The sequence below is a fragment of the Bos indicus genome, chromosome 15 (assembly GCF_029378745.1).
Source record: "Bos indicus isolate NIAB-ARS_2022 breed Sahiwal x Tharparkar chromosome 15, NIAB-ARS_B.indTharparkar_mat_pri_1.0, whole genome shotgun sequence".
Taxonomy (NCBI): domain Eukaryota; kingdom Metazoa; phylum Chordata; class Mammalia; order Artiodactyla; family Bovidae; genus Bos; species Bos indicus.
Genome location: NC_091774.1, coordinates 20720473 through 20739215, shown reverse-complemented (window position 1 = coordinate 20739215; position 18743 = coordinate 20720473). Strand labels below are relative to the sequence as shown.

At 38.2% G+C, this 18743-nt stretch overlaps 1 protein-coding gene across 2 annotated transcripts in view; it reads left to right on the top strand.

Moving 5' to 3' along the window:
• Positions 1-1021: 1021 nt before the first annotated feature.
• The window catches only part of RDX (radixin), a 99469-nt gene continuing 81747 nt past the window's right edge, over positions 1022-18743 (top strand). For both annotated transcript variants that reach the window (XM_070803382.1, XM_070803381.1), the window contains exons 1-2: positions 1022-1166; positions 17295-17368. In XM_070803382.1, coding sequence (XP_070659483.1) covers positions 17357-17368 — 12 coding nt within the window. In that variant the 5' untranslated portion in view covers positions 1022-1166; positions 17295-17356. The remainder of the gene's footprint in view (positions 1167-17294; positions 17369-18743) is intronic.

Below are 18743 nucleotides of genomic sequence, written 5' to 3'. Positions count from 1 at the left end.
TTGTTAATAAAAAGTAAACTATATAAAGCAGGGCAGACTAGGCTAATCTGATTTTGTGCACTTGCTATTTCCATACGCAGAGCAAGTTTTGCTCTTTGAATCCCAGAAAATACAAGAGGAATGGGAGTAGATGACAGAACATCGACCATAAGTCTGTCTAGTCTCGACCACTACCAAAACGAGTGGGCTAGTCAGACCATGATCAAATGCCTAACTTTCACAAAGTCAAAGATAATTAGGTTTGGCTGCTCTTTGCGGTCCCACTTGCATCATTTTTCTTTTACTGACTTCTTCCTTGCCTGGATAAAAATTTGCACTCTCGATTGGGGTTTTGGTGGGGCCTAAAAATTGCCCCTGAAAAAGCCAGTTTTCTGGTTGGGTAAACACTGCCAAAATAAAGTTCTTCATTGTATATATAAATCCCTCTAAGGCAGGCCTTTTTCTCTCTCCCGGTCCAGGATTTTCAAGCTTTCAACAGCCAAGTAACGCACTCCACTCGGTCCTTGATTCCCTGGGAAAGAATGCCTCCTTGGGGGCGATGGAAACGCCCTCTGAATTTTCTGGCACCAGCGGGAGTTTCAAGTTTCCACCGGTCGCGGGGAAGCGGCAGGCCCACTCCCAGCTCTGGGTTTGGGCGGTTCCGCTTCCCTGGGCATCGGGCTTCACTCTAGCCCAATCCCCCTCACGGAAGGAGTCGCCCACCCCCGCGCTCGGCCCCGTTCCCTAGGGACTCCCGAGCCGCGGCCGGATCCTTGCGCGTACCCGCCCCGGACGGAGACCCTCCCTTCCTCCGGGCGATGCCCCGGCCGGCGAGTGGCGGCGAGCCCGAGGGGCTGGGCGGGGCTGGGCCGGGGCGGGGCGCGGGCGGCCGGGTGGCGGCCGCCGCAGCGGCGTTGGCGCCCGGGCCGCGGCGCGAGGCCGGCCGGCCGGCAGGGGGAGGCGGGGGGCGCGGGGCAGCCCCGCCTCTCCCCCGAGGAGCCGCCGGGCAGCCATATTGCGGAGCTGTCTGCGGTGGTGGCGGTACCTCTGCTCTTCGGAGTCCCGGCGCTCGCTCCACCGCCGCTTCTCTCTCTCTTTCTCTCTCCCCCTGCCGCAGCCGCTCGCCCGCCACCGCCGCGCAGCGCCCCGGCCACTCTCGCGGCGGGAAGGAGCCGCCCGCTCCTGAGGTAAGCCGCCGGCGCGCTCCCTTCCCCCACTGCCGCTCCCGGGCTCCGCCGGAGCCGCTGAGGTGGCGGCGAGAAGTCGCGGCGCCCGGTGCTGCCCGGTGGCCTCGCCGCCAGGGCCGCGGCGCCGCCTGTCCTAACGGTCCGGCAGGCCAGGCCGCTCCCGGGGTCGCGGACGCCGCGAGGCTTGGCCGGCGTCTCTACCGCGGCCTGAACACGCCGCAGCGAGCTGCTCCCCGCCGGGCGCGGGTCCGCCCTCAGCGTCGGCCCCGGGCTCGGTCGGGCTCCCGCCGCTCGGGCGTCGCCCCGGGCTCGGCCTGGCTCGTCCCTTCTAGGTAGTCTTGAGAATTCAGATTTAAGCGTAGGAAAAATGACTTTTTTTTTTTTTTGCTGTGGTAGGAAAGGAATTTATTACTACTTCTCCCCGGTCTCCGATTTGAAAGTAAAGGTGTTCAATTACTAGAGAGCGTGAGTTCCGCCGTGGCGGCAAAGGGAGGTTGCGTGACGGGGCTCGGGGCGCTAGCGGCCCCCCGCACCCGCGCGGCGGCCCTGGCGGCTCCGGCCCTGGTCCTACCTGCTGCTGCTGCTGCTGAAGTTGCGGGCGCCCCCCGAGCCCCGTAACTTTCTCCGATTTTGGATCTTAGACCCCAGTAGACAAGTTGAGTACATTACAGTCCCCTCTTCCTTTAAAGGGTTGTAAACGTAATTCTCAGGCTAACTTTGAAAGGGGCGGGGGGTGGGGGGAAAGCACTATATTATTTTAAATAGAGTGCATCACATCCTATACAGATGTAGCATGGTTCTTTATTCACACCATGTATTGAGCGGTTTTTTCTTTTTTTAAAATACCATTAAGGAGTGGTTATTAACGAGGCTGGAAATGTGTTGAAAGTCAGCTACATCAACGATATATTTTAAAATCTATCTACTTGAGATTTTTGTCGAAATGTTAATGAGTTCTGTGGCAATAGGCAAGCATGATGTAAATACCTAAGATAGTAAGCATTTGTTTGATCAACGAGCGCTCGAAAATAGGCATTGCAATCTATTGTTTACTGAGCATACATTTTTTTTAGAGCACTAAATACTCTTTTATATTTCGGATGGAGCTCTGAATGAACAATTGCCCTGTTCATTTGCTGGATAAATAATGGCTTAATCCGTTTGCCATAACAGCATTATTAGAGTTAAGAAGAGAGACTGATATTCAGGGTTGCATTAAAATTTTTTTTCAGTATTACATTATTTTCACGTGTACTTTATCTGCCAAAGGCTAATAATTACCTCAAATGTGGTAAAAACGTAAAACATTTCTTTTGAAGTTAGTGGATTATAATTCATCTGTAAAATGAATTGCACTTTGTTTCTTTTGCTTAATTACTTTTGTAAAATGCATAATGGTATTTAATAAACAATGCTTTTTTAGTGAGGGATGAATAGATACGCATTGAAATTCTTTACAGTATATTTAAATGAAACAAAATTTGTGGCATTTAGGAATGTTGAATTCTTGCCCTTGTGGATTATACATCGTTTTGTTCACTCCTGTGTTCCCAAGCATGGCAGAGCGTAGGAGAGGCTCAGAACTGAAATTAATTTCAGCATGGGGAAAATATGTTTAGTCTGTCCTTTGTTTTGGACATTTGCATTAACTGGAAATTAAATTGATACCTTTTTTCTGTGGTGGTGAGAAATGACAGACTGCTGTTCTTTCTCTCTTTTGCTAACACTCAGTAGTCTCAGAGAACAAGGGGTATTTCTTGATTTTTTGCTTCTCTATTCCCAGGAGCAGAATTGGATTTTATTATTCATTTTTATCTTTGGCAGGCGGTTGAAATGAAAGTCTGTATGCATTTTATCTTAATTTCAGATCTGAATCTTCTAATATAATCTATCTAATGTAATTTTCTAGTACAATGGAGTCTGAAATCTTCAGTTAGGATGGGAGTCAAGTTTTTTCATTTATTTTTAACTTAATTCAACTTAACATACATCATTTCAAAATGACAAATTTTAATCAATATTTCCCAAAGACCAAAGCCTAAAACAATGTGTCCTATTAAGACTGTGAGGATAGTCATGTTGGGGAACATACTTGATAGGGAGTAGTTAATACAATACTATAGTATTGGTGTCAGTCTGGGAAGTCAAGAAAGTCACCCTTTCTTGGATGGCTTGTACATCCTGCGGACCAGTCGCTCTTCTCAGGACCCTGCTAACTACCCTTGGCTTACTGGAGTCAGTGGAACCGGATTGGACTGCTGTAGATTCCACTCTTACAAGGTGATTTTAAACCTCGTGGTGTCAGGAGCCCTTCAGGGAACTTCCCTAACTTCTGCAGCAACTATATGCTCTGTTGAGTGGTTGGTGGCTCATCTGACCCCAGAGATTTCCTCAATTTCTAGCCTCTTTCAGAGGAATCCTGCTTTACTGTTTATATTAGTTCTTGGTATATTTTTCAATATTCATTTACATTGCACATATTTTAAACCACTTTAAATGACTATAAAATTAATAAATTTTATGACAAAGTTAAAAAAACCCAGAAAGATGTTAAGAGAAAAGTAAAAGTTCTCCCCAACTTCCCAGAACACCCCCCGGTCTTGTTTTTCATAGGTAATTGCTATTAGCCATTCCTCGTATGTAGAAAATGCCAATATTTATGGAAAGGTAAATATATACCATATATATATATATATATATCCCTTATTTGCAATTTTAAAGTCTTTAAAAGTAAGGTTATTTTGTAACAAACAGTGAAAGGATGTTTATTACTGTGTTTAGTATTCAGTACTTAAAATTGCTTGGATTTTTCATCATTTAAAGTCGAAATGGAATTTCCTATAAGAAGTGTTTACATACCTGTGTAAATTTTTTTCATGATTGAAGGTGAATTCACTTTTTGTTTTCTTCCTAGGGTATAGTATATAACTGACACTGGAAAATATCCTTTAAAAAAGGGTTTATGATTTTGGATAGTGAAATGTCCCTATGATAGATGGAGATTTTTGCCTGGAAACTCTTTGGAAAGAAAGTATGGTTCATATGATTCATTTCTTTATTTTTTCGTTCTTTTTAATAGTGAATCCAGTCTTGCACTTCTTAGAGGGTTTTTTTCAGGTTAGCATTTGTATAGGTTTTTTTTTTTTTTTTTTTTTAACATTACTCACTTTTGATGCATTGGGCCTTAGTTGCAGCACATGGTGTCTTTGTGCCGCATTAGGGATTGCTCCTTGCTGAGCACGGGTTTCTTTCTAGTTGAAGTGCATGGGCTCCAGAGCCAGTGGGCTCTGTAGCTGTGACCTGCGGGCCTAGTTGCCCTGTGGCATGTGGGATACTAGTTCCTTCTCCTTCTTTGGAAGGTGGACTCTTAACTGCTGGACTACCAGGAAGTTCCTGTATAGGTGCGTTTTTTTGAATAACCAATATGTATAGAAGTTCTTGCAAATTCATAGAATTTTAATTTTTTTTCAGCAGAATTCTAAAATACATTTTATAGAGGCTAGTTATATATGTCAATAAGGTCATTGGACTTTACTTTTACATCAGATGCTCTAATATGAATAGGAAGCTCTAGAAACATTGGTTGCTTCTTTGCATAATTTACATACATTTGAAATAAGAAACTTTTAGTTCTAGTAAAGTTGATTGATTGGAACATGACGTTCTCTTTACAGTTAACTGGAGAAGAGATCAGCAAGCTAGTTTGTAGACCAAATTCAGCCTGCTACCTGTTTTTGTAAATAAAGTTTTATTTCAACACATGATAGCTCATTGATTTGCCTTGTTGTCTATGGTTGCTATTGTGCTACAACAGAGAGTAGTTGCAACAGGTTTTGTGGGCCATAAAACCTAAAAGGTTTACTTAGTCTGGCCCTTGGCAGAGAAGTTTGCTGACTCTTGCTTTAAGGTATCATTCATACATTTGGACATTTATAATCATATGCCAGATATTGTTTGCATTTGTTAAGTAAGATAATGAGACCATCACACTTTAATGGGAATATGCTTGTGCCATTTTATATACCATGACATGTATTTAAATGCTGTTTGTGTATATAAACTGTAATTCATATTCAGTGTAACAGCATTGTAAGCATAGTTTTTTGTGATTTGAATTTTTTGTTTTTTGTTAAGAAAAAACTTCTTGTGTTTCATAACCAGAGTAATTTTTTGTAATCAGAAATCCTGGTAGATTTCAGAATGATGTGGGCACAAGTGTAATAGAGGGAGCATTAAAAGGGAGAATGGGGACATAGGAGGTCTCAGCCCTGGTTAATTGAATCCAGTCATGTCTTGGCTTTTATCGTGAGTGTGGGATGGGCTAAACTTTCATTAGCCATCCTTAACAGTCTTGATATTTAAGCTGTTTCTAGATTCTAGACTGAAGGAAACTATAAAATTCTAGTTTGGTTATTAAGCAAAGTTGGTGCTCCAAATCTGTGCATTCTCCCAACCAACCTTGATTGAAAATATTCCGTGGGGGTAGGGGAGAGTTTCTGAAAGTTCCAAAAAGTAAAACTTGAAAGCCACATGCTGGCAAGTATTTACATTGTATTTACAATTATTTACATAGCATTTAACATTGTATTTACACTTACTTACATAGTATTTACATTGTATTAAGTATTATAAGTAATGTAGAGATAATTTAAAGTATATGGAAGGATGTGTATAGGTTATATGCAGATATATTTTATATGTATATGTGTGCATGCTAAGTCTCTTCAGTTCAGTTCATTTGCTCAATTGTGTCCGGCTCTTTGAGACCCCATGGACTGCAGCAAGCCAGGCCTCCCTGTCTATCACCAACTCCCAGAGTTTACTCAAACTCATGTCCATTGAGTTGGTGATGCCATCCAACCATCTCATCCTCTGTTGTCCCCTTCTCCTGCCTTCAATCTTTTCCAGCATCAGGGTCTTTTCCAGTGAGTCAATTTTTCGCATCAGGTGGCCAAAGTATTGGAGTTTCAGCTTCAGCATCAGTCCTTCCAGTGAACACCCAGAACTGATTTCCTTTAGGATGGACTGGTTGGATCTCCTTGCAGTCCAAGGGACTCTCAAGAGTCATCTGCAACACCACAGTTCAAAAGCATCAATTCTTCAGTGCGCAGCTTTCTTTATAGTCCAGCCTCACATCCATACATGACTACTGGAAAAACCATAGCTTTGACTAGATGGACCTTTGTTGGTTAAGTAATGTCTCTGCTCTTCAATATGCTATCTACATTGGTCATAACTTTTCTTCCAAGGAGCAAGCGTCTTTTAATTTCATTTTTATTTATTTTTTTAATTTAAATTTTAATTTAAAGTCTCGTCAGTTGTGTCCAACTCTGTGTGACCCTATGGATTGTAGCCTGCCAGGCTCCTCTGTCCATAGAATTCTCCAGGCAAGAATACTGGAATGGGTTGCCCTTGCCCTCCTCCGGGGGATCTTCCCAACCCAGGGATTGAATCCTAGTCTGTTATATCTCCTACATTGGAAGGTGGGTTCTTCACCACTAGTGCCACCTGGGAAGCCCATGTATGTATAAAGATGCACATGTATTTTGTATAAGGGGCTTGAACATTTCTAGATTTTGGTGTCTACAGGAGGGTCCTGGAACCAATCCCCTGTGAGTACCAAGAGATGACTATACCTGAAGTGCTTACCATTTATATCTAACTACTAATGACAGCATGACAATGATAGATATTATTAAATGTGTTGAATTAACTGGCCTTTAAATTTGATTGTCAAATTAAATGAGATTATTGAAAGAGTCTTAAGTGTGATGATAAAGGCCTGAATTTGGAAGACCTCGTTAGGGGTTTTTATTTTTTTCCCCAACATTCATGGTTGCTGTTTCTTGTAGCCTGTTGCTTACCAGTTCACTCATCTGAGAGGAAAATAATTGACCTTGATAATGATCAACAGAAAAGTTCCAGTGAATATTATGTACTTAATTTACTAACAAACATCTGAGGCCCTACTGTGAGCCAGACACCATTCCAGTTTCTCAGAAAGGAGATCAAATATCTCAGAAGTTAGAAACTTAGTGATAGGACTGCCATGAAACCTTACTGACTGCATCACAGAGTACTGTCTAATTTTAAAGATATTTCAGAAACATTCTGACTTTAGTCTGCTTTGAAAATTAAGTTACTGTAATAGCTGGTGTTTCAAAACATGTGGAGAGAATTCCTCAGGTCAGTTAGAGATGTTTCTTTTTTCCTGTACCTAGGGAACTTACTTGAACCTATCTTTGTTTTCCCATTTTTAAACATTTATTATATGAATTTTTGGTGTTTCCTTAAATGTAAAGTGAAGAAATTGGACTGGATTTAGCTTTCTTACCTTTCAACATTTGCAGTTAATTTTTGCAAATGATACTGTGTTGTTTTTCTGCTCTCCTAGGAAACAGTACAGATATAGTGTTTTCTCTTTTTTAAGTTTAAAAAATTCATTTAGAAAAGAATTTAGATTCAGTGTAAAACTTAGCTTTTTGCTTTATGTTTGTTTTAGGTTCTAGAAATTTGCTTTGCATTTCCAGTAATGTGTATATTGCTCAAAAATGTTGAATATTTTATTTCCTTGAACAGAAATCAGTTCCTACATAAGCAAGTACTTAATACCTTATTTAGAACTGCATGCCTCCCTTACAGGAAATTAGTTTACAAAGGTAATTACATCAATATTAATGTGCACTTACAGCATGTTTAGAAGTAGTCTTTTTGACCTGAAAACTGTAGAAGAAAGAGCTTTAACTTCTTGAAATGCTCTGGTAATTGGGGTGAGCTTCTCTAGAATGATGTCAGACGAACGCAGAATAGGATAGCCAAAAGAGCTCAGGACTTGGACGAAGAGGACTTCTGGCTTTGTTGACTAGCTTTATTACCTTGGGCAAGTGACTTATTTGAATCTTCATTTGCTTAGTTAGAAGAAAAAGGGATTGTGATTCTTAACTTGGTCAGAAGGAGGAAGGGCAGTTATTAGGAAGATTAGATGGAGGTAAAGTGGCTGAAGAGGGAGCTTTCTGCAAATAATTCCATTTACTACCCTTGTCCTTGCTTTTGGCCTTGTTTCTTTTTTGGAGCTAAACTTCTTGTCCTCTGCTTCTCTTGGAAAGTCTACATGGCATTATGTAGGTAAAGTACATTATTACTTCTATTAGATTCAGTACTTTACAGAGCTAAAAAATTTAATAAATAGTTCTTCGTATATTTGAGGTTTTAAAGCTGTAGGTCTGTAAACTTGAATAGAGAGAACAGTTACATCTTTACATGTTTTCTTCCATTATGAATGTGGGCAGCAGTAGCAGAGACTGTTTCTAATAGAAATTGTAGATATTTTAATGATGCATTATTGTTGCGTATCTCAGAATGGTGTTTAATACCCATCATTACTTAAAGTTTAATTATTAGATACACTGGTAGATATTTATTTAAAGATTAATAAAGCACATGTTACTGTATATATTTTATACGTTTTATATTTTTGATAGTTATAGTTCAGTATAATTGGTTTTTTATGTGATACTGTGTTATTTTATGTATTTGAAAGATAGTTTTCTAGGAAGGAGTTCATAGACTTAACAGAGGTCCCGTGTTGGGGGAGAAAAGTGATTAAGAACTTTTTTGCTAGATGCCATTATTGCATTAATTTGACTGCCAGAATTACCTTATTAATTCAGTTTGTACTTTGTTATCCTGCTTCTTAATCCCCAGTAAGGTGGCAGAGGAATCCTTTTGTAATTTTATGGTCTTAGGAGAGACCACATTTATATTCAGAGATGAGGTCTCAAAAGACAGAAAGAAAAAGTACAGTTATGCTTGCGGAAAAGAATATCTTAAGAATAAAATGAGGCATCCTCGTATAAATTATTGAAGCATCATTGTAGGCCCAGTATGGGCAGACTTAACACCTGTTTTACCCCTGACAGGTGGGGAGAGTCTGCTGTTGTGGAGGTGTTAAGTGTGAGGCTGTTTTTTCCATTGTACGGAAGAAAAGAGGCTGTTTTTGGGTCATCCTCAGAGTTAAAGGACGAAGAAGAGAAAGTTTTATATGAGTGTTTTGTCTCTGAAATATGGCGCTGTGTTTGAGTACATGTTCATGCATTTTCTGGAAATGAGAGATGTGTATGTTGGCGGTGTCTCTTAATACTGTTTGCCATGACTGCTTCATTGCTTCTGTGGGAGCCAGTGTAGAAAAGAGGTTGGGTGAGACCCCTAAGAAATTTAGAAAGAGCGGGGAGGAAAGAGTAGATTTTTTGTCAATAATTATTTGTTATGAGGGTAAGGGGAGAAGAGTTTGTTTTTATTATATATCTTTGATATACAGTGGTTAAGTGATTATATGCTATCATTTTTCTAGAGAAGAAAGAAAGGAAGGCAGTGAAATCCAATTTTCAAGATGAACCAGTTAGAGGTATAAACCAAGGACATGTATGTAGGTACCTTGGCTTTTCATGTGACATTTTATTAAATTGTTCATTCTGCTACTAACAGGTGCCATTTTGAAGGAGAAAAAAAAATGTGCTAATATAATCATAGAAGGACTAGAAATGTACTATTGAGGTTGAATAATATTATGATAAATATTTTTTAATGATCCCTAAATTGGCTGAAATCTTAGGATTTAACTACATTTATACACAGCCTGGTGCGCTGCCATCTATGGGGTCGCACAGAGTCGGACACGACTGAAGCAACTTAGCAGCAGCAGCAGCATACACAGCTTCACACTAAAAAATATAAGGTAGAATTCTTATGTATACCATGATAGGAATAAATTGGTATGTAGTGAAATATATTTTTAAAATTCTTATTTGATTTTTAAAATTAGTAGCTTAATGAAAAATAGGATATAGTTAGTATTAAATGCTCAGTTCCGTATATCCAAAATCCTTTGTAAGGATACCTGCTTTTTTACTTAATTATAATAAGTGGCTATGTATTCCACATTTTTACTTATCCTTATGTAAATGTTGACACAGTTTGTCCATCTTATCATGTAATTTCCACATTACTTTAATTGTGATTTTGATTTTAATCATTGGCTGTTATAATATTGTTTTACTGCTGAGAATATCTTTGTACACTTTGCTTTGTTTTGTTTATTTATTTATTTGGAATATACTCCAAAGTAGATTTCCTGTTCAAAGAAGCTTTGTTGCTTTTGTTATATATTGACAACTTATTTTCCAGAAATATGGAGTCAGTTTATGATGCTACTTGATTTTGAAGAGAGAACGCTGGTCTGAAAATACGTATTTTAGAAACTTCTTTTAGAAGTCAACTATATCCTTATTTGCAGAGACTTTTTGTTAGGCCATTCACTTTGCACAGTTCATATAGATCAGTTAGGCTTGTTGGAGATTTTAAAAGCTTAGTGTGTGTGTAAACCTGGTTTTGTATATGTTGGCCTGTGATATATTTGTTTTATGTCACCAGAGTGTTCATACTAAACCTAAAACTTCAATAGAGTTATTTTGCTTAAAAAGTCCTTTTCTAAAGAGTGTATCTTGCAGTAACTCTAATATGACAAACTTGGATAAATTATTTCTTTAGGGAAAAGGAAATTTAATTATTTACCTTTACCTTTTTTATTTACCTTTATTTAATTCCAGTAATTGATTAATACTTAACTTTAAGAAGTTTTGCAAAATCTTATGTATGTGATGTTTATTTACCTGCCTAGCTGATCCTATGTTTGATGAATACTCTTACTGTAATTTGAATGCTTTAACTTAGTTTATATTCTGGCATGCAAGTAATGCTCACTTTTTCCCTTTGTTCTTGTTTACCAGTGAAACCTGGCACAGGAAGGGCTCCGCAGCCATATGGTTTAGCAAATAACAATGATCAGGACGTGAGCAAGCTCTCTTGAGTATCTGCTAACTTCTCTAGGGTGTGGCCATGGGGTCTGATATGGTATTAAAGTGCTAAATCAAGAGGGTAAAAATTGATCGGTTGTTGTTCAGTTTCTAAGTACTGTCTGGCTCTTTGCGACCCCATGAATTGTACTATCTCCCAGAGTTTGTGCAGACTCACATGCATTGAGTTGGTGATGCCATCTGACCATCTCATCCTCTGTCATCACCTTGTCCTCCTGCCCTCAAATCTTTCCTAGCATCAGGGTCTTTTCCAGTGAGTGGGCTCTTTGCATCATTTGGCCAGAGTTTAGGAGTGCTTCAGCATCTGTCCCTTCCAATGTATATTCAGGACTGATTTCCTTTAGAATTGACTGGTTTGATCTCCTTGCAGTCCAAGAGATTCTCAGGAGTCTGTTCTAGCACTATAATGAAAGCATTAATTCTTTGGCACTCAGCCTTTTTTATGGTCCAGCTCTCACATCTGTACATGACTACTGGAAAAAACCATAGCTTTGACTATATGGATTTTTGTCAGCAAAGTGATGTCTCTGCTTTTTAGTATGCTGTCTAGGTTTTTCATGAAGCTTCCCTTGTGGCTCAGCTGATAAAGAATCTGCCTGCACTGTAGGAGATCTGGGTTCGATCCCTGGGTTGGGAAGATCCCCTGGAGAAGGGAATGGCTACCCACTCCAGTATTCTGGCCTGGAGGATTCCATGGACTGTATAGTCCATGGGGTTGCAAAGAGTCAGACACGACTGACTTTCACTAGGTTTGTCACAGCTTTTCTCCCAGGGAGCAAACGTCTTTTAATTTCATGGCTGCAGTCACCATCCACAATGATTTTGGAGCCCAGGAAAATAAAACCTGTCACTATTTCCATGTTTTCCTATCCTATATGCCATGAAGTGATGGGACCAGATGCCCGTGTTTTTTGAATGTTGAATTTTAAGCCGGCTTTTTCACTCTGCTCTTTTACCCTCTTCACTTACTGCCATTAGAGTGGTATCTGCATATCTGAAGTTGTTGATACATTTTCCAGCAGTCTTGATTCCAGCTTATGAGTCATCCAGCCCAGTACGTTGCATGATGTACTCTGCATAGAAGTTAAATAAATAGGGTGACAGTATACAGCCTTGACTTACTCCTTTCCCAATTTTGAACCAGCCCATTGTTCCATTTCTGGTTCTAACTGTTGCTACATGTCCTGAATACAAGTTTCTCAGGAGGCAGGGAAGGTGGTCTGGTATTCCCATCTCTTTAAGAATTTTCCACAGTGTGATCACACAGTGTGACTGTGTGATCCACACAGTCAGAGGCTTTAGTGTAGTTAATGAAGCAGAAGTAGATGTTTTTCTGGAATTCCCTTACTTTTTCTATGATTCAACAGATATCAGCAATTTGATCTCTGGTTTCTCTGCCTTTTCTCTGGTTCCTCTGCCTTTTCTAAATCCAGCTTATACATCTGAAAGTTCTTGGTTCGTGGACTGTTGAAGCATATCTTAATGGATTTTAAGCATTACCTTGCTAGCATGTGAAATGAGCGCAGTTTTATGGGAGTTTGAAATTCTTTGGGATTGTAATGAAAACTGACCTTTTCCAGTCCTGTGGTCATTGCTGAGTTTTCCAAATTGGCTGGCATGTTGAGTGCAGCACTTTAACAGCATCATCTTTTAGGATTTGAAATAGCTCACCTGGAATTGCATTACCTCCACTAGCTTTGTTATTCATGATGCTTCCTAAGGCCCACTTCACGCTCCAAGATATCTGGCTCTAGGTAAGTGACCACGCCATTGTGTTATCTGGGTCATTAAGATCTTTTTTTGTATAGTTCTTCTTCTGCCACCTCTTCTTAATCTCTTCTGCTTCTGTTAGGTCCTTGCCGTTTCTGTCCTTTATTTTCTTGAGAAGATTGATTTAGGGCAATTAAAACTTCTGGTACTGTATTCTGGTAGGAGCAAACCTGAAATACCTCTGTAAGGTTACATAGACAACTCAGGGCTTACAGAAATCCCACACTGGGGAGTGGTTAGGGACATGAGCTTTCTGACTAAAATTATAAACCCCATAAAGAAACAAATCATAATGAATTGGAAACAAAGTTTTATAGGGATATAAAATAAACATTGTAGGGATAAAAGGATTCAATGCAAATTATAAAATAGTATAGCATTAAAATTTTTTTAAGAGACTAAAAGTGAATTTTTAGAAGTTGATATAATCACTTAAAATTTAATGTAGTGGACAGGTAAAACATTAAGAACACCTGCAGAGAATTAGTGACTGGAGGAGTGTTACACAGACAGGTAAAGAAATGAAAAATAAGAATTTGTAGCCATGGATTAGAAAACAAGACAGTCAGTATGTATCTAAGTAAAGAATTGCTGACTGGGAGAGACAGTGGCTAATAATTTTCCAGAATTTGAGAAAAGCACAAGTCTTCAGAAAAAGAAAGCTTACCAAATCCTCAGCAAGAGAAATAGAAGCAAATCTAAAGAATGTGCTCACACACACAAACTTAAAGGAAAGCAGAGAGAAAAAGCATACCTGGAATAGATTAAATTGACAGCAGACTTTTCATCAGTAACAGATGCCACGAGAAAACTAGTATTTTCCAAATACTGAGAGAATAATAGTTGATTTAGAATTTTCTATGCTATTGAATTATTACTGAATGAAAAAAGTTACAAAGATAGAATAATTCTAAACCTTTACTCACCTAATAACAGCGTTGATTGCTTGCTAGGTTGCACAGTCGTGTTTGACTCTTTGCAACCCCATGGATTGTAGCCCGCCAGTCTCTCTGTCCATGGGATTCTCCAGGCAAGAATACTGGAGTGGGTTGCCATGCCCTTCTCCAGGGGATCTTCACAACCCAGGGATCAAACCCAGGTCTCCTGCATTGCAGACAGTTTCATTATGTTCTGAGCCACCAGGGCTGCTGCTGCTAAGTCGCTTCAGTCGTGTCCGACTCTGTGCGACCCCATAGACAGCAGCCCACCAGGCTCCCCCGTCCCTGGGATTCTCCAGGCAAGAACACTGGAGTGGGTTGCCATTTCCTTCTCCAATGCATGAGAGTGAAAAGTGAAAATGAAGTCGCCTAAAACCATATAAAAAATGAAATTAAAAAACTGGCAATTCATAAGAAGAAATTAACATCCACAGTCAGTTGAAAAAAGGTAATACATTTTTTTCTCATTTTAATCAGCTAAACTGAAGGGACTTCCTAAGTGGTGCTAGTGGTAAAGAACCCGCCTGCCAATGCAGGAGACTTAAGAGACACAGGTTTGATTTCTGAGTCGGGAAGATCCCCTGCAGAAGGAAATAGCAACCCACTCCAGTATTCTTGCCTGGAGAATCCTATGGACAGTTGGCGGGCTACAGTCCATAGGGTCGCAAACAGTCGGACACGACTAGAGTGACTTAGCATACAAACTAAACTGAAAGTAGAGAGACTGGAAACACAACATTAAATACTTGATCCGGCTGGATCTAACTTATCAAATGCAAACATACTTTATTTTCATTTATATCTGGAACAGTCAAAAAAGAAACGAAACTGACCAAGCACTAGATATAATGGAAATGAATTCTTTGACTGTAGTATATAATAAATGTAGAAATAAATGTAGACTCTGCCGCCAGGTCTCTAACCATTTTGTTTGAAAATTTAAAACTTAGTAGTGAGTAGAAATTATAATTGGACACTGAAGCACCTAGAGTTAAACAGTAATGACAGTGGTACAGAAAAATAGAAGAGTTTTAAATATAAGATATTTTTCCCCCTAGTTATCCCCCCCCGAAAGGAGATTTAGATTTGTTTTCGTAGGAACTCATTGCAAGATGTTTTGTCTTAAGCATGGATGTACTGTTTAAGAAACTGACCTGAAATGCCTTTAGTACATATCAGTTTGGAAGGCTCATGGAGCTCATCTGATAAGTGATTTAAGTGTAAAAACTAGGCTGAGAAGTTTAGAGGAGAACTGGTTTTTAAAAAGTCATTTAAAAATAACACACCTAGAATATAAAGTCCTACTAAGGTTTTATATAAGTGAGTAGTTGTGGCTTAAGATAAAAATTTTAGTGATAGAATCAAAAAGTACTTTATGTAATCTGGAAAACACTGTAACTTCAAAAATTTGATAAAGATGCTCATGTTTTATGTTTGAGGAATTTAGATTATTTTACATAATCAGATAATTATTTTAAAATAGTCTCAGTGGCAAAACAGGGAGATCACTTTAAATTTGGAATATCCTTATAGTGGGATGTATTTAGTTTGTGACCTTAATGCAGAAAGAAATTTCTGCATTTCTCTTATATTAGAAAAAAGATTGGAAATTACTTAGGTAGACTTTCAGTTTCAGGGATTAGAAAATTAGCCACAGAGTCAAAGCCAACTACTGAGAAGAAAAGTGATGAGAAGTAGGACAGAAATTTAAATAAAGCAGAGAAATAAGCAGATTGATAAAACTGAAAGCTTGTTTTTAGACCAATAAATGAAGCAAACTCCTGGCAAGGTTAACTGATCAAAAAGGAAGACAAAATGGACAGTATTAGGAATGGAAAGGGGATCATCACTGTAGATGTAGTAGAGATATTAAAAAAACACAGGAAAGATATTATGAATATAGAAATATGTCACTAAGACTTGCAGAAAAAACAGATTTGACTATAGGGTGTAGAGGTTTAAGCTGTTTTATAGACATGCTGAATTTGAGGTGTCATTTAGATGCTGAGTAAGCCAAGTTAGCTAAACAAGACTAGAGATACAAATTTGGGAGTTACTAACTTATAAATGGGTGTCCCTGGTGGCTCAGATGGTAAAGAATCTGCCTGCATTGCAGGAGATGGTGTAAAAGATTGGTTGAGCGGCTGTTTCAAGACCTGAGATGATCTGATAGTAGGGATTAAAAGGAGGATTTAGAAGTGGAAGCTAGGACTGAAGTACAGTAAAGTTCATGAAAGTAGGTGATCCTACGATCACCTACTTTCATGAACTTTACTGTACTTCAGTGTAGAGATGGAGTATCTGTCATTTTCTAGTTAAGAGTTAAGCAACAAGAGAGAGATGAGATAGTTCATGCTTCTCACTGAATTTCATACCCAATTGTATTAGGTGAGAAATTTCTCATGATGAAGTTCCCTCTGTAGGGAGGTTTATTAGCATGTGATCAGCTAAAATTTAGAGAAATGACCTCATTTTGATCCTTTGTTTTTATTTTAATTTGAAGAATTTTCGTTTTTATTAAAGTAGTATCTTAAAAGGGAGTTGATGCTTCTGACGTAGACTTCAGATGGGGGTGGGGAGGGCAAATATATTTTTTAAATTCAAAATTAATTGTACGTTTATCAGTAGTTCATAGTATGATGAATAAAAGTTCTTTACAGATATTACTTGTATATTGTGATTTTCAGGTAATTATATATTACTTAAAATAGGTTTTCAAATTGGAATGATAATCAGTTTTTTTCTGGACAGTTAAATGGTTAAGAATGTTAGATCTTTTGGTAGTTTTATAGGAGGAAAACCCAATTTTGTTAGATGTTTGTAAAAAAATTTACCCTAAAATAGCATGTTTTCCCTGGATTAAGATTTAGATCTGTTGCCTTAGTGGGTGAAGGTATAATTTAACGTTGGTCTTAAGGACAGTTCTGTATTTTAGTGAGGGCCATTCGCTTGCTGGTGAGTAGCATGCCGGTTGCTAGTGTGGAGACTAAGGCTGTTTATATCCACCTTAGGTGAAAAAGTTACTCTTAACATATTTGTCTCTACTTGGACTTGTAAACTTTCAAGGAGGAAAAATAATTTTCTTTAAAAATTTATCTTTGTGTAGTTTACATTAATCAGTATTTCCCTTTTTTGTCTTCGACAGCGTAGAAGAAAGGTTGAAAAGTGTTCTGGAGTTGATTTCTTTAGACTCTGAATCAGTTCTCTGCTGTCCCTCTCTACCAGTCTGGGCACAGGGGAGAACTTGACTTGGAAAGAGAGAATTTGGGCTCTTAGTAATCTTTCCTTTTACTATGTGTTATCTGTAATTAAAAAAACTTTTCGTTGATAATCAAGATGCTTTTATATTTTTATATAGTATGTTATTTGAGATGTGTGATATTTTAAATCACCAATTAAGTATTTTTAAAGCATGAGAAATAATAGAAGACATTGAAAATCAGAATAAAATGAGAACTTAACATTTTAAAATGTGAGTTTAAAATTGTATTTAATCTGTACATTATTATATAAAAAATTGATCGATTATGCTTTCTTTTCTTTAACAGACGTACAAGAAAATTCATAAAAGTGAAGAATTTTCGAAGAGGGCGACAAAAAGAGAAGAAAAATGCCGAAACCAGTAGGTGTATTTTATTACTTTGACACTGCTTACTTAATGGCGTTAAGTTTCTTTTGGAACAAGGCAAAGTATTATGGTAGAGTTTTGGTGGGGGAAAAGGCACTGACATTACTGTTGTTTGTTTTAAATTTATGTGGCTGAAGTAATGTGTTATATGGGCCAGTGATAGAGGTTTAAGTATCATGGATGTATTAAGATTACCATAGGTTGTGGGGTCAGACTTAGTTCTTATCCTCACCCTGCCACTTAATCTGACTGACCTTTGTTAGATTCAGTCCTTCCTGGTCTTAATTTCTTCACATGTAAAATGGAGATGTAATTAGTTACATGAGAGTCCGGTGAGGATTAGAAGATCCTGGTACATACACATTCAGTGCTCAGTAAAAAGTTACTTATTGTTAAAACAGGAGAACATGATGAGAGGTCAGAAGGATTCGTGCAGAATTATTTTTCTTGTAATTCTAGCTTTGATACTAGTGATAACAGTGCTGATGTTATATACAGTTGTGAAAATGAAAAGTGTTAGTCACTCAGTTGTGTCTGACTCTTTACAACTCCAAGGACTGTAATCTGCCAAACTCTTCTGTCCATGGGATTCTCCAGGCAAGAATACTAGAGTGGGTAGTTATTTCCTTCTCCAAAGGATCTTCTAGACCCAGGGGTTAAACCCAGGTCTCTTGGATCGCAGGCAGATTCTTCACTGCCTGAGTCAGGGAAGCCCAAAGTCTTAGGTTTTTGATTTAAAGGCGTACATACAATAATTTTATTGTTTTATTATTATATAATTTGTGACTGAGGTTTATTTTTTTATCCTAGGATCAGTGTTCCTTTTTTCATCTAACAAAATGTTTTTTTTCTTTTTTTTAATGAACTTTTTGGCCAGTTATTTTTTGAAGAAAATCATTGTTTTTTGGTTTTTTGAATTTTCTGGCATGAATGTCACTTTTGAATTACTTTTCAAGATTGAGCAGGTAAAAAGTGCATTGTTGGAAGGAGAGAAGAATAAAAAGATAAAAGGCATAATCAATAGAAAGCAAGGATTATGTTTTTCTCTATTTGCAGATGACATGATTATGTAAATAACCTGGAATTTACAAAACAGCTATTAGAACTAATAACAGAATTTAGCAAGATTGTTGGACATAAGGTTTTATTTTTTTAAAAATCAGTTTTATATACAAGCAGCAAAATTCAAAAAATGAAGTAAAAATTCCATTTGTAACAGCATCAAAAACATAAAATATTTAGGAATAAGTTTTTAGAAAGTGTTTAAAATCTCTACACTGAAAACCTTTAAGAAATTAAAAAGACCAAAGGATATAGAAAAATATACATTGGTCATAGATATGTCTAGAGAATACTATTAAAACAGTTC